The sequence below is a fragment of the Nelumbo lutea genome, chromosome 1 (assembly GCF_056320005.1).
Source record: "Nelumbo lutea isolate HS-2025 chromosome 1, American lotus-T2T, whole genome shotgun sequence".
NCBI lineage: Eukaryota > Viridiplantae > Streptophyta > Magnoliopsida > Proteales > Nelumbonaceae > Nelumbo > Nelumbo lutea.
In genome coordinates, this window is record NC_142684.1 from 113680967 (window position 1) to 113705209 (window position 24243).

General features: G+C 41.1%; 1 protein-coding gene and 1 long non-coding RNA gene across 2 annotated transcripts; one reads left to right on the forward strand and one right to left on the reverse strand.

Moving 5' to 3' along the window:
- Positions 1 to 10099: 10099 nt before the first annotated feature.
- On the forward strand, positions 10100 to 10537 carry LOC148876893 (ethylene-responsive transcription factor ERF112-like). The gene has a single exon (XM_088968228.1). The coding sequence runs from the start codon at positions 10100 to 10102 to the stop codon at positions 10535 to 10537; it is 438 nt and encodes a 145-aa protein (XP_088824354.1).
- Positions 10538 to 15296: 4759 nt separating this feature from the next.
- LOC148876894 (uncharacterized) lies at positions 15297 to 16113 on the reverse strand. The gene is made up of 2 exons (XR_016104986.1): positions 15806 to 16113; positions 15297 to 15659 (listed from the first exon to the last, which is right to left on the reverse strand). It is a non-coding gene; the product is annotated as an uncharacterized LOC148876894 (long non-coding RNA).
- Between the last annotated feature and the right edge of the window lie 8130 nt (positions 16114 to 24243).

Sequence of the window (24243 nt, forward strand, 5' to 3'; positions counted from 1 at the left end):
AACTTATCTGGCATTCGACCTCGATGGGAGGTGGACGCCAAGCTACCCGAGGTGACTCGGCCTACAGGCTCGAACTCGAGCTCTACCTCGGGCCCCGCCTCAGACTCGTTAAGGTTGTCAGGGGCAGTAGCTCAGTTCGTGGACCCAGCATCTGAACCCTCTAGAAGACTATCTAAACTACTCGAGCTGGACATTGAATCGGAAAGAAGGTTGGGGACTCACCGGGGAAATGCTATCGGACTACGAAGAATGCGAGCTGACAGCCTTGGACGCGAGCTCAAGGAATGAATGCTGAAGAATGACGAAGGAAAGTGATTAGGGAACCCCCACTATTTATAGCCACTATACTCGTGCATCAACGACCAAGATCAAAACCATCCAACGGCTCCCAGCAAAACCGGCTGCTTGCCCCCTAAGGCAAAAATAGTTTAGCATGAAATCTTGATGTCCGAAAATGTATAGATCATTTGACGTCTACGCGTGAGTAGCACGCGACCCGGTATTGACCCCTGGTTGAACCGAGCCGACCCCGATCGAGCCGGAGGCACCAGCAGGTCAGACCGGGGAAGCTCCAAACCAAAGCCAAAGCGTCACGACGCAAATCCACCCGTCATCCCATGAACTCCCCATGCCGGGCCAGGACCCCGGGCACGGGGAGTGGGGGGCAATTGATGGAGGGAGCCACGCGACACATGGAAGCAACCGAGAATGACTTGGCAGGGGCGCCAGGTCGGCACGACAGCGTACCTACGGCTCGAGCCCCGAGCTCCCCCAAAGGAAAGGAGCCTGTGACCCAAGCTCTCCAATGAGGAGCCCGAGCTCTCCCTTAGAGGCCTTGGGCCTCACAAGGAGCGCAAAGGGGCAAAAAACCAGAGCTGACCCACCTCGGGGCAGTTCGGGCCACACTTCTATCCGAACTCAAGATTTCACCTCACACACCACTCCGACACTTTGGCTCTAGGTCGCCTAATTGAACAACTGTACCTGACGCCAAGGAAGCCCGTACGTGGGGGCGACGCGTTTGATTGGTTAGGGGTCCGACACCTGACAGTCGTCTTCCAACGGCCACCTGCCACCGCCATCTCAAACGTGGCAGAGATGGCCCTAACAAGGGAGACAGTGGAGGTTATGACACCCGATCTAGCATTTGGCAGAGGAAATGACACCCGATCTGGCATCTGATAGAGGAAATGACACCCGACTTGGTGGAGGTGATGATACCCGAACTGGCAGAGGTATGGGAGTGAATGTACAGGGTGATTATAAAAAGGCCCCCATCTCCCAAAGAAGGGGGTATGTCATTCTTGTGCTTTTTGGTCTTAAGTCCCTCATTCCCCTTGCCTTATCAAGAGCACTAACTTGAGCTTCAGAGTGTTCCAACCGGGTTCCTCCCCAGAAGTCTCTAATTTCTTCCTTGTTTCAGGCACCTCCAATTCTGTCAGAGGCAAGATAACCGACAACTAGGACCGACCGGATTGCGCATCATCAAATAGTATAAATTATAATTTCATGGATTATTAAATTTAATAAATAATTAATATTTAAAAATTTTAAATAATGGTATTGTTTAAATTATTAAATAATATTATAAATAACTATTTTTCAAATAATCTAAATATCAAAATATTAATAAATAAATCATATCTTATATATTATCTCAAAAACAAAAAATAGATTAAATGATAAAATTATGTTCCAGCTTAAAAAAATATCAAAATCACAAAAGTAATTATAACTATTGGGGCCCCATGCGATGCATGGGATGGGACACCCCTCCTTATCCCTTGCCTCTATATTCAAGTCACTTTAACCCATCCCAGCCCCGTGCCCGATGGCGGGGTGGGTTGGAGGTGAGGCACCGATTCCCCATCAGGGATATGGAATCCCCAAATTTTATCCACCTGAGGCAATCACTTGAAAATAATTTAATTTGTGGATATTTTACAAATAAGATTATGGGAATTTGGGGTATTTTAGGAATTGGATTATGACAATTTTGGAATATTTTATAAATGGAATTGTGGGATCCTAGGATTATAAGAATTTGAGGAAAAACTTAGAGATATCTTAAAAGTCAATATTAAATCTACTAATATTTTACTAATTTACCATCGAGTGTGGGGAATTATATTAATAAAATAAACAATTGTTTTCGATTTTATTATACTAATTTATATAATTATTGTATATATAAGGAATTTTGTACATCAAAATTCATATAAAATTAAAATTTTAAGTTTTTTTCAAATTTTTAAATAAATAGGCAAAAATAACTTTGGCCCAGTCCATGGCTCGGCTTGGGCCAAGGCTTGGCCCATGGGCCAGCTCGGCTCGTGGCACGACACAACATGGACACGCATGGGCTTGGGCCGTGGGTCGTTCTGGGCTAACCCCAAAACTATTCACTAGGGAGGGCGGCACAACTTGTGACGGCTTGCAAGCCAACACGACACTGTTAGACAGTCTTGTATGCCCTTAGCTTCAATCGGATTTGATGTACTTTTTTTATTTAGTGGAAATAAATTAAAGTGCATGTTTGATTCATGTTGTTTGGTATAATTCTGTGTAAGACCCTAAAACTGGACACTTATAGAAATTTGTGTTAGTTTTAAATGTTCACAGCCATTGGATAAGTCTGGGGAGATTTATCCGGCCGAGGCTGATACTGATGTGCCACCAAGTGTTGGGATGGCTTGTTTCGGCCATCAGGGTAAGACCCAAGGCACATGCAGTATGGGATTGCTTGAACCCTTGAATCGGACCAGATTTCTAGTGTTGCCCTAGACCTTGGAGACAGATGGGCAAAACTGAAAAGTTACACATGACTCCTAGACTCGATTATGACACATCACTAGGTGTCGGATCGGGCTGTCTTTGATGTGTTAATCAGTGAGATCCTTAGTGGGGGTCAAAACCTGGACATGTTGGGGCAGTTTGAGAATTCATCTGAGTGAGTGGTCATAGTGATAGGATCAGCCCCTTTGTCGGACAATGGTAATGATCGGGAATGCATTCTCTCTGATGGAAACCAAACTACCGGCAGTTGATTTCAATCGTTGGAATTTTGTTTTGCAAAATTAATATATATATATATATATATATATATATATATATATATATATATATATATTCAAAAAGATTTGCAAAAGGTTTTAATTCCCGGGATCCATGTGAGTAGAGAGTGCGACACTGTTCCTTGTAGCCGAGAGAGAGGTCTTCTCTTGTCGGGCAGTGCTTGATCATTAAGGGCTAAGAGGTTAAGTGTAAGACCATTTAGGATAATACCTGATGGACTAATCTTGCACCTGCCCACAGTCCCTGGGTTTTTATAAGATGGCTTGGCCCAGGGACCACTTAATGTAAGTGTTGGGCCCATAGAGTCCATGTGATGGGCTCAAGGGGGTCACTGAGTCTTTTAGTGAATTTGGCTGGGCCTTGTAATAAAGGCTGGGCCGAACCGATGTGGTTGGTGTATAGATCAATGCTTGGGTCCCATGCCATACAAAGAAGCCCAACTGGGCAGCAGATTGGAAACTGGTTAAACATTGAACACTTAATGGGCCAAAAGCTCATTTCGAATTGGGCTGATATGATCACCTGCTCATGGGGCGAATCTGAGATTAATGTTAGTAAAAGGATTGGGTCTTTAACCCTATCCACTCTAAGAGACCAAATTCAAATTATATTTGAATTTGGTAACCTCCTGATAAGATTAGGAGTTAACTAACTTAATCTACAGATAGGATTAAGATTAACCCCTATCCAAATACTGATTTGGATTGGGATAACTCCCAAAATATTGGGAGGTTTTTTAATCAAGAAGAAAGAGGAGAAAACCCTAGCAGAAATATCAGGTTTCGAACTAGGGGTTTGAATAAGCAAGAAAAACATCATGCGAATTGAGATCTCTCACAGACTCTAGAGAGAAGAGACAGTTCTGCCCTCTTCATCCCTGGATTTCTCCTCCTCCAGCCGGCGCCACTCCCTGTTGGAAGATTGGATCGTTGCAGCAACAGGAAGTCAAGAAGTTAGTTCTTGACAACAGTCTTGCAAGAAAGACAAAAGGATTCGGTGTTCAAGGTTTCCAGAGGGTTCTTGCGAAGAATCCAGTGTGTAGGACACACCCTGCTGGTTCCGTTCCATCCACAGCTATGTCATCTTCAGTAGGAGCGGATCTTCGTCTATTCTTTGGGCGTGAACACCAACTTTGGGAGATATTGTTTCTCCGGATCAGGTATAATCATTCCTGTTTCCTTTTGGTTCAGATCTAGTTTGATTATGGTTCAAATAGAATCATTGAATAATGTATTTTAAATATAGGGAATATGATTCCCAGTTGGAAGAAGGTAGGAAATTTTTGAAATTTGATCATCCATTCTGCTCCGCCCGTGGGTCATGCTTTGCCGGCCGACATGGCCCACTTTACACCTCTAAATATAACTAATTATTAATTATTTAAAAGATTAAAATATAAAATAATTCTATACTCTTATGTGCTTTTATTGTTTAGCTTTCGCTTAATAGCTTGTGCATCACATGGGTCCCTGCTAGTTGCAACTTAAGTGGGTTGGGTTGGGTTGGGTTGAGGGTCAATCCAATCCTAAGTCTCAAACCTCAAGCTCAAGCTTGGTTCAATTCAAGGTTAAGCTTGAGTTTACCAATCTAGGCCCAACTCAACCTCAACTAAGCATCTTGGGCTTAGGGATGGTAATTTTACCCTAATCAGTGGGTATCCAACCCTACCCACCTCAATTAGGCAGGTTTTTTTGTTTGAATGATGGGTTTTGGGATTATACAACTTGTACATTATGGGTAGGGTACAACATTAGGTCAAACTCAACCCCTCAACCTGCATATTGTTGGAAATCATACAAACTTTATGTACTAGGTGTTGAATTTAATAATATTTTGAATTAGATGTAAAGGATAATTGATGATTTATGTGTTGTTTTACATCTTAATCAAATAATTGAAAATTTTGTTGTTTATTTATGTTATTTTACTTATTTATTGCTTTTTAATAACAAGAAATAATAGGAAATTAGATGCGGGTTTCAAACCCAACCAATCCCAACTCTTGAATACGGGGAGGGTTTTGCATTTTCATGTGCAGAGAGGGTTTGAATTCTCAAAATCCAACCCACTAGGTGGGTAAAATTTTGAATTTACAAAACCCTCCCCGAACCCACCCTATTGCCATCCCTGCTTGGCATATTGAACTTTGTAACTCAATTTCCATATATATATATATATATATATATATATATATATATATATATATATATATCAATACTCGAGGCCTCAACCTAAGCCCAATCTGAGCTTAGTTTAGGCTTGAGTTTTTTTTTTTTTTTGTTTTTTTTTTCAAGCCCATCTCAAAGCTAAAAAAACTCAAACCCAACCTATGCAAAAGTTTTGATTGAATCGGGTTAGGCTTGAATTGGATACACCCAACTTACACCTCTAGCTCTATTGCTTGGAACTGTTTTAATAAAGATCGTGCATTGTAGATAATAATAATATTAAAATAATAATAATGAAAAGATTCCAATACAATAATAATAATAAAAAATTTCCAATACAATGGCATTGTAGATATTTCATTTATGCCTAATCTGTAATTTCATGTATGCTAAGTCTTACATTGCTTTGGGCTCGGGTCTTTAGGCTGGGCCCATGTTAGATTTTGGCAAAAGTCCAATCCAGGTTTGCCTAAGTTGTACCCCTAGCACATTACCGCCACTCTGGCAAGTACTTAGTGTCCAGTTTAGAGGGCTTTCATGTATGGGCTTCTGGCTTTGCAAGGTGGGATTCATGCAAAAATATTAAAAGTTATTTTTGGTGAAAAATCTAAAAACCAGAATATGCTTTAATTGAATTAATAAATCGTCTTTTGAAACTAATTTTAGTGATTTCTTCATTGCAGTTAAATCAAAGATAAAACTCTCCCAAACAAGCTCTTAAAATCACATAGCGAAACAGCAAAGGAATTGAAATCAGATTCAGTCAGTGCAAGTCCCATTCGAACAGTCTTTATAGCCTTTTATTGGAAATATCTCCCCATGAAATAAAGCATAGAAATCCCAATACAAGGCTGTAAAGGCTATTCAAACGATGTTCAATTGGAGTTTACACTGACTGAAGCCGATCTCGGAGAAATTGCCCAATCATAATCATCATCTTCATCACTATAGGTAATGTTTTTAAAAACTGAACCAGTTCAGTTCAGGAGATTGGGCTAGGCCGACCAGAAAAGGACATGTTCTTGCTCCAAGATCGACTGAGCTAAACTGTTTAGATCGGTGGTTGAATATGAATTTCTGATTTTTGTTGATCTAGTTTTTGGAGCTCCGCCATGGTCAAAGAAAATATTCGGCAAATTGTCTTTAGATACCATTGCTATTTTTTACTTGAAATGTCTTACGTTAGTCAATATAAATTGGTGATAGATCTGTGTTGATCAATCCATTTCACCCCATTAACACAATTAATGTTCAACCATAAACGTGAATGATCAATTACACACATGCATTTTTAAGATATAACTATTTCAATTATAAAAAGCTTCAAATAACAGTTTTAAGTCAATTGATATTGATCAACCATATTTTCAAGTACAAGAAAATGGTACGAAGTACAACTCTAATTAGTGGGTTAGTATGATTGGTGACAACTGACAAGGTGCACAGGAAGCCCATTTACACACAATGTGAAGAGCCTGTTTTTCTAGTTTGAACTCGTACTTCCTCAACAGGGATTCTTTACGACTAGACCTGTTTTATGGGCCGAATTTGGGCTTGGCCAAATTTTGAATGGGCCCTACCCAATGCCTAAGCCCGGCCCATGAACAGGTCTATTTATGACTAACTTGATACCGATTGAATTGGCCACATGTAATGAGGAGGTATGGGTTAAAACAGAAGATAGAAGAGTCTCATGGTGGGCCAGTGGGCCCATTTGCACCCTCTTTCTCAGTTTACATTTACATGTACATCTCAGCGTGTATTAAAAATATCTTCCATACTTATAATTGGAAAATTAATGTTCCCGATACATGATTGGGATGTGATGTGGAACGCGCTGTGTGGGGCACCCATGTGATCTCCCTCTTTCTTTAAATCCTGTAGGACCTCTACTGCAGGCTTTTGCAAATAGCAAGTATTGAGGATTCAAGCTCTTCAAATGTTTGGCCCGGTCCAATTTCAAACAACCGCTTAATGATAATAAGAAATACACTTCATTTACTCTTAATTCATTATAGAGTTGCTCATGGTGCTGAAAAACAGAAAAAACAAATAAAGAAGAGAACCCAATTAGAACTTCAGAACAGAGAAAAATAACGGTTTAATTTTAGAGTTTTTAATTGCAATATAAGTGGTTTTATTGTTCTTGATTGCAACATACAGCTTCAAAAGTGAGCACACATCTTTGTCGAGTATTGTTTACTCCACTTCCTCTATCATGTCTTTTTACACATACATTATGTCTACTACATAAAATACGCATATTAGGGCCCACTCATACTAATATTTGAAACTAGTAGTAATCAGAGCGAGAGAGAGATCGCAGGAAAAATAAACAAATACGGAAGCATTGTTTTCGATTTTAAGGGAACCTGTCTTACTTGTATTCTAAATGGGAAGCAAAGGCTTCATTAGAAAAACAGCAATTTGGGTTATTCTTTACTCGATAATTGATATACTCAATTCATTTTCCAGGTCTACTTTTTCTAAAAATTCTCTGTGATGAATTGAAAACAAATAATGAGAAACCCATAATCTTGATCCAAAAAATGCATATATCCAAGAAGGGTGGGAGTGGGTCGTATTGGTTCCAATTGGAAAATAATCAACCTGATTCCTCCAAAAGTCTGTAAAGTGTAAACCCTGAATCATAGAGTTTGGATAGTTGTGGTGCCATAAATAGTGGGTTGTGTTGGTTGGACATAGCCAATCGCCATAACCTTGAAAGTTCCACTTGGGTTATTTTAATCCAATTCTTGAAACCCAATATATACAAACTAGAGAAAAAAATAGATTGTTCATATTGGACTGTCTCTGCTGTTTATTGGGTTTTATACATATATAACACGTTAATCCATGCAGTCATGCTTTCGGTACTGTTACTGTTACATATGAAGCTCATATAAAACGGTGATAAGTAGGTAGAGAGTTGTGGGCAGCAGAGGCTGATGATATCAAACATAGGCAGTCAATTTTTTTCCCAAACAACAACCAACGTTGACAGACTTTAAAGGGAGACCAAAGCCCCGTTCACTCTTTGGTAAGTTACTTACCCAGGTAAATACAATTAACTAGATAGTTATTCACCTGGGAAATAGTTATCACTTTCTTGGGTAAGTGATACACAAGAAAATAAACTTTCTCTGGTTCCCACATAAAACATAAAAAAGAACATGAGATTTTTGGTTAATGGAACTAAAATCCCATTGACCAACTTTTCCCCCTCTCCAAATCCAAAAAAGAACGCCCCCCAACAGTTAAACCGGTGACTTGGTGACCTAGCGAGCTTTTCCAGTTATTTGATGGATCTTATGGGCTGAGCAATTTTAATTTACCAAATATATAGGAATATGGCACAAGATATAGTAGAATCATTTGGCCAAGTTAGCCTTTTTTTTAACCATGTGGTTGAGTTGGAAAAGCTATTTTTCATAGTGTTAGTGTCTAAAAAAATAGGGATTTTGCTTGTTTTGGAACCATGATTTGTTGGTTCAACAATTAGGGGTGTCACGGTTTGGTTAACTGAATCATGAACCTGTTTTCCAAACTGAACCGGTACCATTGACATTGGAAAACCGTGAATTGAAATGTAATTGAGTTGAAACCGATTTATTAATTGGTTGATTGGTTCGGTTCTTTGTTTTTTTTTTTATTTTTTATATCTATAATATATATTATAAACAAATAAAAAAATAAATATATAATGTATTATATTATAAATAATAAATAATAAATTGTATATTATGAATGTATATTTATTTATAATATATAGTATATAGATAATATAAAATACATATGATAAATATATATAATATACATGTATCGATCGGTTTGTCAATTATGCTGGTTTTTCATATTGGTCAACTGAAACCGGACCTGGCAATTTGGCTTAGGGCTGTAATTGGATTGGATTCTGATCAAATTCACCAAAATCCGAATATGATCCAATTACTGAAAAATTTCATATGAATCCGATCAGATTTGAAAACCTTGAATTTGAATTTGAATCCTGACAGAGCTGGCTTGGATTTGGATTTAATCCAACTATGCTTTACCTTTTCAAAATACTAAAAAAATTACTTTTCAAATTTATGTATAATAAATTAATGCAAATATAACATACTGAATTTATTATATATAAATTCAGATATAATATAATATATAAAATATATATTTATTATTTTAAATATAATTATATAAAATTTATATATATTAAAATCAATAAATATTATAATATAATCATGTTCGGATTTTAATAGGATTGATGGATGGAGCCAAATCCGAATCTGATCAGATTATTAATCGGATACAAATTGCAAATATTCAATTAGATTGGATCGTAAATTTTTGGATATCATTGATAGGCCTACTTTAATTAACTAGAATTTTTTATTTGGTTTCGTGAGTATATTTCTGTTATTGATGAGCACCCCTACAATATTAACAAAATAAAAATAAGAGAGAGAGAGAGCATGCGTCATCAGTCATCACTTACAGGGATTCGTGCAAAATGCCCAGTCATGGCGTATCATGGGGAGGAAAACATGGAAGAGATATATATATTACTAATTACTTAACTCTATCGTGGGCTGTGCTTCACACCTGCTCCACTTGATCTTTTGGTTTTGATTAATAAGACAATTTCGCTGCAGTCCTGATGATTTCATTGAGCAACTTTGTTAAATGCCTCACCTTGCTGATTAAAATACCATTTACGCTCTTATTTTTCTCTAATACTTTACTAACAAAAGCCTCTCAGTGTTTCAAACTCTCTGTTCTCTATCTATATATATGATGAAGAAGCTTTCCCATTTTCCAGTACTTGGCCAGCTTCAACTTAATAACAACCACCCCAGATGGAAGATCAACCGCAGCTGATACCCAGGAATCTGAAGCGTCGCTCTAGACAATCCACCATCTACCTCGGCGTCCGACGCAGGCCGTGGGGGCGCTATGCTGCTGAGATTCGAAATCCATACACCAAGGACAGACACTGGCTGGGAACCTTCGACACAGCGGAGGAAGCGGCATTGGCTTATGATCTTTCGTCAATCTCCTTCAGTGGCATCGAAAGAGCTCGCACCAATTTTTACTACCCTTTCTTGACTCCTCCACCTCCGCCTCCGCCACCGCCACCTCCACCTCCCACTCCACCACCACCACCTCCGACGCCGGAGTTGGAAGAGGTTGACCACCAGTACCCGGAGCTCGGTTACATTGACGACGATGAGTCGATGACTATTGCTGCCATTTTACAGAGTTTCAGTCATCCTAATACCTTCTCATCTTGTTGAGTTATGTAGATGGAAGTCGCCTTGATGAGTTGAAAATGGATTGAGGAGAAAGAACTGTTTGATGCTTTACGTTTATCCCCTTACGATTTACATGATTACATCTTTTATTGGTAGATCAAATCATCAAATGTAGTGTTACGCAGAGTCACTGAGATGAGAATATGAGATAATGAGTTTGGATTTTGGATGTCTGCCTATGGGTTCCGTGGGCTGGGCCTTTTTATTAAACAATACAGCCCAAAAGAATGATCGGGCATGCCAAGCTAGCTTCAATCTTGGGCTGAAGGTCGCCAACTCATAAATTTCACTGTTGAAGCTCAATTACCTGTATCGATCCTAAGAGGATTGGTCTTGTGGAGTTCCATAACAAAGGCCTGACTGTGCTGGGCCTACGCATTGCCCAGCCCATTATGTCAATATTGGTTGGATCTCATTGATCATTTGGCCCTCCCCCACCCCACCTAGTCTACACACAGGGGCAGCGTATTTAGATTTTAAGATAATGGTGCGGATGATTTCTCAGTCAAAAATATATTTTTCTTCAATTTTCTGCAGAAAGTTCTTTAGGCTGTTTAGTTTGCAGGAATGGGGTCTGGAATTGGAATTGGAATGGGTCATTCTGATTCCAACTGTTTGGTTGGGTGAAATTGAAATCTCATTTCCATTTCTAGTAGAATAGCATTCCCCCATTTGAGGAAATGATCATTTCCTCTCCCCCTTGAGAATGGATTTTCATTCCAGTTGATTTTAATTCTCATTTCAATTCTTGTTTGAACCAAACTTACTATAAGAATAGATCATTCCGATTCCGATAAATTTTGATTCCAATTCTGATTACAACTGTGAACCGAAAGGACCCTTAGTTGACTTATGTCTTTAAAGGAAATTTCTTGATTGGAAGACTTCTCATGGATTTCAGAAAGGGAGCATTGGATTTCCAACAAGACAACGTTGTGTTTTCTGAATTTATTTTGCTAATAGTTTGGATCCTTATTAGCTGCATTAATATCCTTGTATTCATTTTCCTTTACCAAACTTTTTTCAGGCACTTGCAAAGAATTAGGTTGGTCTTATATTGGGGCCCATTTGGATTGCAGGAATAGAGGTATGGAATTAGAATTAGAATGATCGATTTTGATTCCAACCGTTTTCATTAGGTGAATTCAAAATGTGATTCCCATTCGTGATGGAACAGCAGGAATGACATCCATTTTGAAGGAATGGCCATTCCTTCCCCCTCCGTTGGCAATGAGAATCTTATTACAGTTTTTCAACTGAATCAAGCAAGCATGGGAATAGACTTTCATTAGGTGAATTCAAAATGTGATTCCCGTTCGTGATGGAACAGAAGGAATGACATCCATTTTGAAGGAATGGCCATTCCTTCCCCCTCCTTTGGCAATGAGAATCCTATTACAGTTTTTCAACTGAATCAAGCAAGCATGGGAATAGACTTTCATTAGGTGAATTCAAAATGTGATTCCCGTTCGTGATGGAACAGCAGGAATGACATCCATTTTGAAGGAATGGCCATTCCTTCCCTTCCTTTGGCAATGAGAATCCTATTACAGTTTTTCAACTGAATCAAGTATAATGAATTAGATTTATTTTCAAAAACAAATTTATATTACCACCCTGGGAGTTGGACAGTTGACCCTGCACGGGCACATATCATTGGGTTGGATTAGAAATAAGGTTATTGAGGCCTCTACTTTCTCTCTTATTTTCTATCAAACCAAATATAATCTAAGTTGACTAAAAACAATACCAGTGGTCCTTATGTAAATCATAACCAGTACATGTGGGGTTCTCATAGTGGAGTAATGGAATCCGTGTTTTGGATTTTGAGAGGGGGAAGGTTGGTCAATGGGAACTAAATGGGTTTTTAGTTCCCATTTACCAAGATACTTATGTTCTTTTCTCATATTTATGTGAGGTCCATGGAAAATTTATTTTTCATAGGTGCCACTTGCACGGGTAAGTGATATCCATCTATCAGGTGGATAAATAAGACCCTATTTGGCATTGTTCCTACATGTTCTTGTTCTTTTAGAAATTCCTGTTCCAGAACAAGAATTTTGTTTCTTGTTCTTTAGGAGTAATAAATACATTTGGCAAATTGTTCTTTGAGAACGAGGTTTTGTTCTACAAGAATAGAAATAACGTTTGGATAATGAAACTATTTCTTTACATCGGTTTTGCAAATGTTCATAACACATAACAAAGGACAATCTTCATTATATTTAATATATAACAAAAGACATAACAAAACACAACGATGGGATTAGAGAAGAAACCCCACCCATTTGGCATACCATATAACCATTGATGGGATTAGAGAAGAAACTATACCCATTCAGCATAACATATAACAAATGCAAACAAAATAATATAAGAAAAATGATTTCATTATCGCATCGGTTAGAGATGGTTTGAAACTCATCTTTGCAATGGGAACAAAAATAAATTCATGTAAATCTAGTTAGAGAAAAGGTGAGTTTTAAATAGAGCATGATACAAAACTAGGTACAGTGACAAGACAACATACCTACTGATGCGTTCCTAGCCGGAAATGTCACCATCTGGTTAGAGCCAAGGGAGTCCCTCCTTCCTCTGAGATTTGCAATGACAAGTTGAAGGAGTTCACTGTCGAATGAAAATGTTTGGTAGGGCTTCTTTCTATCATTTAATGCAAAATACCAAAATTCCCTTTCTCTCATCCGAGAATTGTTAACACGTGTTTGTTAATAGGGGTTAATGTCGTGGGAACCACGCGTTCCTTAAAAACACATTCTTTGGGAGTGCTGATTTTTCACACCCAAAAAACACATTTTTTGGATGCTATTCTTATGCGAGAACACCTATTTTTTTTGTTTTTCTTGTACCAAGTATGTTTTTTCTCTACTAAAACACCGGGAACACACAAAACATTTTTACAAAACATTGTTAAATAGGGCCTAACTTTCTTACATAAGAAAAAAATTGCCAACACTTGAATAATATAGATGCCGTTAAATGCATTTACACCGGTAATTAACTTTTCAAAAAGCGAGCGGGGATATCATTTTCTAGAGACCATAAAATATCTATCACTTTCAGCTCAACCATTCTCCATTTTCTATATGTAATCATAAGCATCTCCAAGTCCCCACTTTGTTTTGGTAGACAGAAGTATATTGATAGATAGATATGCACTTCTATTTGGTCTCTGACTGATGTGCCATTATGTAGAGGAATCTTCATTCATCCCCACCTTAGTAAATTTTTACTTCATCTTACAGTTGGGAAATAGTGACAGTGGGGGTACTGCTATTATAATTGGGGGTGTTAGAGGTTTTAACTTGTTGTGACTTGTGAGTGTATCCCTGAAGTTAAAATTTGTGGATGGATTTCACTGAGACTTCCCTTGTTAGATACCAAATGCCGGACACTTATCACAGGCTAAATGACAGTGTATTGAAGTGCAGGAAAAATTTGCAGCGGTCTGGACTCCGTCGGTAGAAGAAAGTAGGATACCATTTGCCTTGATTGTTCGTAGATATATGATGATTTCTCTATTAATGCTACTAAGCCATTGAGCTGACACCTCTCACCCAACGCTGGCATTTTTCGAACCCAAGAAAAAGCTTGGAATCATTAAATACCACAATTACACTCATGGCAGGGAGTCATCTGCTTGCTGCAATTCTGCAACTTTTTACCTGCTCTCTATTTAAGACGTCACCCACCCAAACCCAACCCCTAACTCACTCAGATCCACTGGTCACGGCCTTCTGTTGTCATTCATTTCTTTGTTTCTCTCTACATACCTTTTCTCTTGAATAATTTTCTTTAAATAAAATGATTAGTTAGGGATTAGAGAACTTATGGCTCATAAGATTGATTTATGATGAGAATCTGTTCTGAGGATAAAAGACAGACACAAGGATACCGGGATAGGTGAAAGAATCAAATAAAGATAACTCATCCTCCCTGGTTACTGGTCCTACTAAGCTTTCGACATGCGTCCAAATAAAAGGATCGACATCTGTGAATCAATAAGCTATTACTTTATCCATGCCAAGAATCACTATTCTCATTTTGTGTTTCTGTTTTAGTTTGATACTGAGAACTGTAACTTCATGTGGGCAGTAGTAGAAGATTTTGATAGAAACAAAGCTTGCCAACAGATTTGTTAGGAATCTGAAATCATGTCTCAACTTTTCTTGATTGATCGACCCTCATCATAGGCTCCTTCTGTGCATAGGCTCCTTCTGTGCACCTTGGGGACCCTCTACAGATAACTTATCCCAAATAGTGAACCACCTCATTTCCTTGCCTCCTAGCGAAGATGAAAGAGCCAGGAATTGACCGCAGGCACTCAGGATCACGGGATAAGAACTGTTCCAAAGCTTACAGACCAGAGTTGCTACTGTTTGGGCTAGCTTGTTTTGGCACCGAATGAAGAGCAAGATCCAACTGAAACAAGGTCTTTAAGCTCTTGATAACAGCCCGCCAGCACCATTAACCCATCGCAAAAGCAAGAAACGCAGAGATCAGACACCCAATAGGCCATCCCATCAACTTGATAATGTTTTGGCTTTTGGGTTCTCCTGAGAATCACACTCAAAAGCCGCTTTGATACTCAAGAAGCCTATAAGCAACACTGAAGCTGCTCTAAAAGCCTTCTAACTTTCATGGGGGCTAAGAGATCGATTAGTTTTATGAAAATCAAATAATACACATCAAGTAGGTTGAGAAAAGATGATGAAACTGAAGCTTGTATAAAATAGATTTTGTATTTATCTGCTTAGCTCTTCCATCTCCAATAATACCACATATCCATACATATATACTTACACACTTCTTATAGTCTTAAACTAATGTACATGTGGTAATAGCTCTCTCTGTTCTCTGCGCACCCGCACCCCTAGAACCAGGTGCCAGATCGAGAGAGACATAAACATACACATAGAAGGATGCTACGAGTCTAGATTTACTGAAGTTGTTTCCTTACAGAGCTAAGATGAGCAGAAAAAAGAAAATCTGGTTGGTTCTACTAGTTGATCTGGCCACCTCTCCCACGGTTTATTTTTGGCGATTTAGCTTTCCGTCTCCTTGTGGACGTGGATGTTAGATCTCGCTGTTTGAAAAGATGAGAAAATTAACTAAAGATCTGTTCGACTCAACTCCTAACAGCAAAGAGAGAGAGAGAGAGAGAGAGAGAGAGAGAGAGAGAGAGAGAGAGAGAGAGAGAGAGAGAGAGAGAGAAGAAAGAGAGAGACTTACATCAATTTGTTCTGTTGTTGGAGGATCCAATACTGTTTGATCATCAGATTGCTTTCCTTGTTGTGGAGGAGAGTCGTCAGAGGAAGAGTCCAAACCCAGGCACTTAAGAAATGCGGCTAAAGCTTGTACAAGGCAATTGCAAGGGAAATAAGAATAATAAGTTACTATGGTGCTCTCAGTCGTCACCACCACCTTCGCAGAAGACACCTCCATTCCTTCAATCTCCTGATCTCTTCTTCTTCTTCTTCTTATTATTATTATGCTTTTATATAGTGGGTCGGTGCGGGACACTGGTATTAATTATCCTCAAAGGCTTAAACCCAATGCCTGGCTACTATTGCTCTTACCTGCTCAAGATCCAAACTGCCTTCACAACTGGTCATCAACACGTGAAATATGACCTTATTGTTAGAGAGTGTATATCTTTAGCTCCAATTAGATTGATGTCCAAATATATTTATTGTAAATGAATAAAAGTACATTATTGTTTCATAATTATATTGGTATGGTTTTGTATAATACTTTGGGCCATTTTTGAATCAGTCAAATTCATTGTCTAGAACGTCCAATCATTTTAATTTGGTTTCAATTTAGATTTGTTTCGATCCAAACCTGGTATATTGATATCTTGATTCTTATTTTCTATCAATGGACTTGGATATTGGTGAAATCTGACCCAATCCAATATAAATCCAGAATGAATGGACCAAGTCCAATCCAATCCAATAAATACTTTGGATTGGTCCAATTCAATATGTCTTATTGGTCCAACTAATCCATCCAAATTGATTTTGATTTGAATGGGGTTTGACCCAAAATTGGTCCATTGATACTCCTACTTACAACATTTTAATCGTTTTAGGGGTAGATAGGCCTAAAATATACCTTTACCTATTTTTGGAAAAGAAAGTATAACTATAAGAAAAGATATATTGTACAAGACCAATGCACATATTGGGGTATATCTTGTTTGGGTGATGGTTGACCTAGCCAAGGATGCCATGTGGCAATCTCCGTGGCCGCCCTCTTCTCAGGCCATGTCGATGCCACACATAATGGAAGACCATGACTAAGGAGTATCCTACACAAACAAGGAAGCGAACTCCGTCGAGGAAGAAGAAACCTCCCAAAGACCTTGGTAGATGCCCTCATCTCGACAACCCCGGAAGCCCTATCCTTCTAGAACACATACCCTAACTATAAATAGGTATTTCTTGCTCGAGGTAAGGGGCTTTTGGATTGACACTCTTTGATTACCTACTTGCATTATCTCTTCGGCCTTGACTAGCGCTATTTCAACCTGCTCGGTTGGGCGACATCCTTCTCGATCCTACTGACTTGAGCATTGGCGCACCTACTTGGGGAACAACTCCTCGACCCTCTAACTTTTCTCCTAGTTGTAGATCTCGATGTGTGGCTTCGTCCTTCCACCTCGGCCTTGTCTAGTTGGCAAGACTATCAGACCGTGTCCTTGGTTCGGAACACCTCGGATCGGACAACATCAAATTGGCGCTATCTGTGAGAAGCATACAAAAATTCATTTCCCAAACCAATTTCTGTGCATTAAAAGCAACCATGCCTAAGAACACATCCGACCGCTCTAGAACCTGTTCCCCATCTCGGGGATCCCACTCACTTCGCAACTCTCTGCCATGAGAGCCCCAACATCAGACGACAGTTGACACCCACACAGTTTCTTGCCATGCAATAGAAAGTTGACTATATCCTCATCATGATGGAGATGTTGGGACAACCGATGCACGCACCCCAAGCCACTCATCCTATTGCATAGGTGCTTGCGACGGTCGATCCTTGCACCGAGGACTCCAAAAGGCGCTACACAGGTTGGCACGAGGCCTAGTCCGACCATGAGTGTTCGCAACTATCTCGGAGGTTTGACCCCTAGCTTGACCTTGTGTGTGCGACGCTCGTGGTGAATCACATCAATCCCACACAAGGATTCTAGTGTGAGAATGACTTGGCCAGCATGTGCAGTAGCCCCCAATATCGATATTCGAGTCCAACTCAGTCCTAGATCAACAGGTAGCTCTGAAAGTAGAGAAGTCCATCAACGCGGTGCTGGCAGAAAGGGATGCCAAAATCAGGAACCTACGACAATGATTGGCCAAGTTGGAACACAACCAAGTGGATCATAGCGCGGTCCCTTCGATGGCCCAACCAACAGAGAAACATCACTGTCAACAACCCGCAAAAGATCCCATCTTCATCCGAGAGATTGTCGACAACTTCCCCCATCTGGATGGTGACCTCCTTAGTTTGAAAAGTATGATGGAGCCTCGGACCCCAACGATCACGTTGAGGGATTCAAGGCGATAATGATGCTGTACAGCTCCTCCGAGGGTCTCATGTGCAAGGTCTTCATCGCAACCCTCCATTGAGTTGCTAGGACCTAGTACGCCTCCCTTCCACCACGGTCCATTTCCTCCTGGGAGTAGTTGGAGACATAGTTCCTGGCTCAGTTCACCGCTAGACAAAGGCACTGGAAGACCTCGACTAGCCTCATGCAAGTGTATCAGAGGAAAGGAGAGACCCTGAGGGAATAATTGGCGAGGTTCAATGCCAAAACCCTTCAAATCCGAACTCTAAACTAGTCGATGGCCATGACCACCATCATGAGCGGGCTGCACTCCTCAATGTTTAGCTTTTCTTTGCAAAAGAACCATTCGCCCAACCTGACCGCGCTCATGAAGCACACGCAAAAGTATATGAATGTCGAAGATGCCCAATCGTTGCATAGGGAGGAGGAAGATCAGCATGGCCAGAAGTACAGAGACCACGATGGCCAAAGACTAGACCGAGACGTCAAGAGCTAGGATCGTCGACCTAACTGCAGACCAAGAACTTCATCACCGACGTATCACAACTTCACTCCACTCAACGCTCAGTGGGCTAAGATATTGATGCAAATCTATGACCATGGCTTCGTTAAGTGGCTCAAGAAGATGAAAACCCAATGCAACAAGAGAAATTGAGACAAGTATTGTGATTTCCACCAAGACTGAAAACTGCCACGACCTCCACCACCACCTGGAAGACCTCATATGATGCGGATACCTCCATGGCTTCATCAACATAAAAGAGCATAAACCCAGAGAAGAGCCACACCTCATCGATAAGCCCCCATTCCGAGTTCCACTCATTGGGGTCATTGCCGTCATATCGGGTGGGAAGGCCATCAGAGAGGAACAACTAAGCATAGAAGACCCACACCAAAGAACTATAGTGCTAGAAATTTAAATGTAGTGACGACAATTGATGCTGAGCACAAATGGCGACTGGGCTGTACAACTCAATGAATAAAGAATGTTCCTTCAAGGGAAAACGACCAAACGCCTGCACACAATCTGGCCAATCTCCAACTGCCGAACTCCATGTTGACCAATGGTCGTAGCATGATGGAAACCTCGTCAAGGATAATGGTCGAGGCCTGACAACCATTATGAGATCCGACCAACTACAAATGGTTTGAGGCCAGGACAAACCATTAATGGGTACCGCGGGAATGGCGTCCCTGCCACAGAATGGAAAGAGGATGGTCATCACAAACTCCGTGCACCCTCCCGACTTGTAGTCGGAGCAGAGCTAACTGAAGACCACGACTAGCCCAGTTAAAGAGCGTGAAACTCTCCAAGCCTAGGTGCCACCGTACTCCCCGACAACGTTGAGAGCTTGGAAGTACCTCGACTAGTCTAAGACTGAGGCCACTAGGCCAAAGACCTTGGCTAGCGCAAGACCGAGGCTACGAAGCTGAAGACCTCAGCCGATAAGCATCAAGCCAAGCACCTTAGCCAGCCTAAGATTGAGGCCACTAAGCCAAAGGCCTCGGCCAGTGCTAGACCGAGGTAGTCGAAGACCCTGGCCATTTGGCATCAAGCCCAAGACCTGGCCAACATGAGACCGAAGCCACAAAGCCAAAGACCTCAGCAAGCCCAAGATCCTAGCCAGAACGAGATTGGGGCCATAATGGCAAAGACCCCGGCCACAACATCAAGGTTGAGACCTTGACTAGCCTGGGAAAAAGCATAAGAGCATGGTGTATGAACCCTACTGACCAACCTAATTCTGAAGCAGAGCAACTTAGAGAGAAGAGAGAAGCAACAAAGAACGTGCTTGGCAAAAAGACTAAATTTCCATTAATCAATAAATTGATACAATGATTATAGGCCTGACATACTGGGTTGAATACAACAATCCTAAAAAAAAGGGAAGAGACAACACATCAACTTTCTGTTAGGGGTCCTTGGGATGCTCCGAGGAATTGAACGACACCGACCACCTCCTGGAATTAATGCATCACCTGCCACTGATAGAGAGTGAATCCCTCTTTCCAAGAGTTGATAGTGTAGTTGGCGACATCCTCCTCCTTTGCCCGAGCTATTTTTGTTTCGACCTCCTTGAGCCCCTTCTTCAGCACCTTTCACGCCTCTTTGAGATCATGGATGTGATCCTTCAGCTTGTGGACGATGTCGTCCCTCTCCTCGATGCTACACTTTAGCTCGACCAACTCCGCCTTTAGCTGGGCATTCTCGATCTCTCTCGACTCATAAAATCGTTGTAGCTCGTGAAGGCAATCGACAAGGCTGACGATTGAACAAACCGACTATAGGGCACTGAATAGTTAGTACAAAAGAAAATAAGAGAAACAAGGAAGAACAAGTAAAGCCAAACTTACCACCATGATCTGATGGAGAGCAACGCTCTCAAGGAAGCTACTAGTGTGGCTATTGGCTTCCTTCCTAATACCGGGGAGCATCACACCCCGGGCAAGCTGCTCGGCCACCCCCTCTGTCTCGAGGGTGTCCTCCGGCCGAGCCCTCAGTCGAAACATATTTCGGAGTGTCCCCCCTCTGTGATGACCACCCGAGCTAAGTCGTGGCCTCCTCAGAACCAACCACCATGACTTCCTCCGTCGACCTCAGCCTTTTCCCCTATCAAGGTCATAGCCGTCTGTGCCTTCCTTGTGGGCGCGACTTGCATATGTTGAGCTATCTCCTTAGCACTAGACACATTTGAATTTGCACAAATCACCACAAAGTTAGAACCAAGTGAAGACAGGTCCATCGAAAAAAAGGAAACCATGCAGTCCACAGACTAGATTGGGATTATTCGATTGAAGAGCACATCAGCTTAGCCAAGGTCAGCAATCGGGATGATGTGTACTCCCCGATGTGCATCCGCACTATCGTCCTCACAGCAGCTATCTCCTCCTTCGATAGCTCGGCGTAGGAAGGACCCTTAACCTTGGTCCTCGGAATGGATAGTGTGAGGGAGAAGGACCAACCTTCTTAGCACTTCACAAAGAAGAAACCCTCTTTCTAGTGCTTAATGGAATAGGGAGCCCAATGAGCACCTTGGTGTTCAGCCTGGCCGACAAATAGTAGTCTCCCTGCTTGTGCTTCTTCAGGTGGAGAAAGTATCTAAACATTGGCAGGGTAATCTCAATATCCTTGAGAGTGCAGTAGTAGAGCAACTTGACCAGGTACCAAAACGAGTTCGACATCAACTAAATAGGTGGGACCTGATACCACCTGAGGATGACCACTACCCTAGGATCTAAAGGTAACCTAATGCTGACAATCAAACTATGGACGTACACACAAATCTCCTCGGGACAGGCTGAAGTGGCCCTCTCCTTGATCCCAGGACACATTAGTTCGTACTCCTTGGGAATGCGATACACTTCTTGAATTTGAGCCAGGTCAGTCGGAGAAAGGATATACAGTGCTAAGGCAAACCGCTCCCCAAATCACCTCTCGAGGGCTTGCTCTTCTGACTCCACATTGGCTTTAGCCGCTTCATCGACACCAATCTCACAGGCACCAATCTCTCAGACCTCAGTGTCACCCTCGTCACCGACCTTGACCGTATTGGCATCGGTCTTTGGTACCCTAACTTCAGTCACCTTGTGCCAAGGACTACATTGATTCTCATCCCTCGAAGTATACATAGTAAAAAGGGAAGATAGGGAAGATGTAGTGGAAGACATCTTACCAAAGAAAAAAGAAGCTTAGGACACCTAAGATATCAAGCAAGGGACGTCAGTCGAACTCCAAGGCATAGACTCTTCCCAAATGACAAAGTAAAATGGCTTGCCTACCCCCTTTTTATAATGGAAGCCGATGGTCCAGATCGAATAAGATCAACGACACCAATTCGATGCCACACTTCGCACGCGTGTGATGTTGGGAAGATAAAACAATGCATCTGCTGACTCGTAATGGAAGCGACATGAGCATTGGACCAATCAGCCTGCCTAATGAATTGGTCTTACTTTGGGCCAATCAACTCGAAGAAACTAAAGTTCCTTAGCCAAGGACCACAAAACTCTTCCACGCTCAACAGCGGCCGAGCATTACACTCATCGACTTTAGAACTGGGGGAGTGGTGCTCGGGTGATGGTTGAGTTGGCCAAGGATGCCACATGGCAATCTCCGTGGCCACCACCCTCTTAGGCCATGTCGATGCCACGCGTAATGAAAGGGCATGACTAAGAAGGAGTATCCTGCATGGACAAGGAAGCAAACTCTGGTAGGAAGAGGAAACCTCCTGAAGACCACGATGGATGCCCTCATCTCGTCTAGGGGTGTTCACGGGTCGGGTTGGGTCAGTTTATTGGGGTTTTCCCAACCGACCCAACCTGGTCGGGTTACTTGAGGTGGAAATTGAAACCGGCCCACTGATAGGCCAAACCAACCTGGTCGGTTTGAGTCGGGTTGGGTCAGTTTGGGTCGGTTTCGGTTTTGCTCCTGTACAAAAGGACACCTAATTGAATTCTAATTGTAATTGCCTAATGGGTTGCCTATTTGGTGTAAAAGATTATAGAAAGTTAGAAACTAGGATAGATTGCCTATTCTAATTGTAATTGCCTAATGGGCTTTCTAGTTCTAGTAGAAGACTAGTTATAGTTAAGTAGGAAACTACTCAAACTAAGAACTACCGAACTAGTAGAAGACTAGTTTGGTTCGGGTCGGGTTGGTTTCGGTTTTCACACAAGAAAACCGAAACCGATTTGATATATCGATTTATATATTTTCCCAACCCGAAACCGATCGGTACTGATGAAAACCCGGCCGACACGGGTTGGATCGGTCCGGGTTGGTCGGTTTGGTCGGGTTGGGCATTCTTATGAACAACCCTAATCTCGACAACCTCGGATGCCTTATCCATCTAGGAGACAAATGCTCAACTATAAATAGGTATTCCCTGCTCAAGGTAAGGGACTTTTGGAATGTCACTCTTTGATTACCTCTTTGCCCTATCTCTTCGGTTTGGACCGATGCTATTTCAACCTGCTCGGCCCGACCACATTCTTCTCGATCCTACTGACTCGAGTGTCGAAGCACTTACTCAAGGAACAACTTCTCGGGCCTCTAACCTTTCTCCTGGTTGTAGATCTCAGTGCATGGCTTCATCCTTCCATCTTGACCTCGTCCAATTGGCAGGACTATGTGACTGTATCCACGATTCGAAATACCTCGAATCGAACATCATCATATCTATTTTTTGAACTCTCTCACTCGTGATAGAGGTTGAACTTTTATAAATTCATGTTTTATTAAAAAAATTCCAACATTTTTAGAAGAAATTAGATAGAAGAATCATTCTTCATCTTAGCATCCGTTAACTTAGTTTCTGTTTAGCATCATTGTCGTTGCTCTAGAAAACGGTGACACATCAGTGCCACGTCGGAAAAAAACGATGCTTTAGGAAATGCATGTTTACTTGGAACCATTTTTCCATAAAAAACGATGCTCAAATCCATGCCTTGGAAATCGAGAAGGTGTGGCTTGGAGCAACACCAAATTTGGTGTTTCCTAAAGTTGTAGTTGGTAGCTGCCAACATGGACATGAAGTGACAATGACATAAACATGATATGGCATTGGATAATAGGTACCAGTGCTGAAAATGTTTCCTGAAACATTGGTACCAAACAGAAAATATTGCTATTGCTCCAAAAAAAGTCCTACCTAATAGTAACATTTCCAAAGAAAAAAATGGTGCTTCTAACCCATAAATCAACAGCACCGTTGGCAGTAGTATCCGCAACATCGATGCCAAACATAAAGATATACTTAGAATATCAATGCATGATCTACCGGCTCAACCCACGATAATATTTCGCGTCTTGATTGGTTGATTGGAGAAAATGAAACATTAAAATATGGTTTTAGCCTAACAAGGGTAATTTGGTCAGTCAAATAATTCAATTTGATCACTTGGTGCAAACGTGAAGAAGATCATTATGACCTTATTGAATAAGAATTCAGACTACTAGTGAATGTGTGATGTGTGTTAATTGTTAAAAGAGTGAAGACAGGAGCCGACAGGGTACGTTACTTCATTCATATGAGACAATTAGTACTCGTGTATTCTTACACCCAGCATTATATAAAAGGAAGTTTACTTGAATTGTCCC

Excerpts from the sequence above, each read along its gene's own strand:
- LOC148876893 (XM_088968228.1), top strand. The coding sequence starts at position 10,100 with ATGGAAGATCAACCGCAGCTGATACCCAGGAATCTGAAGCGTCGCTCT.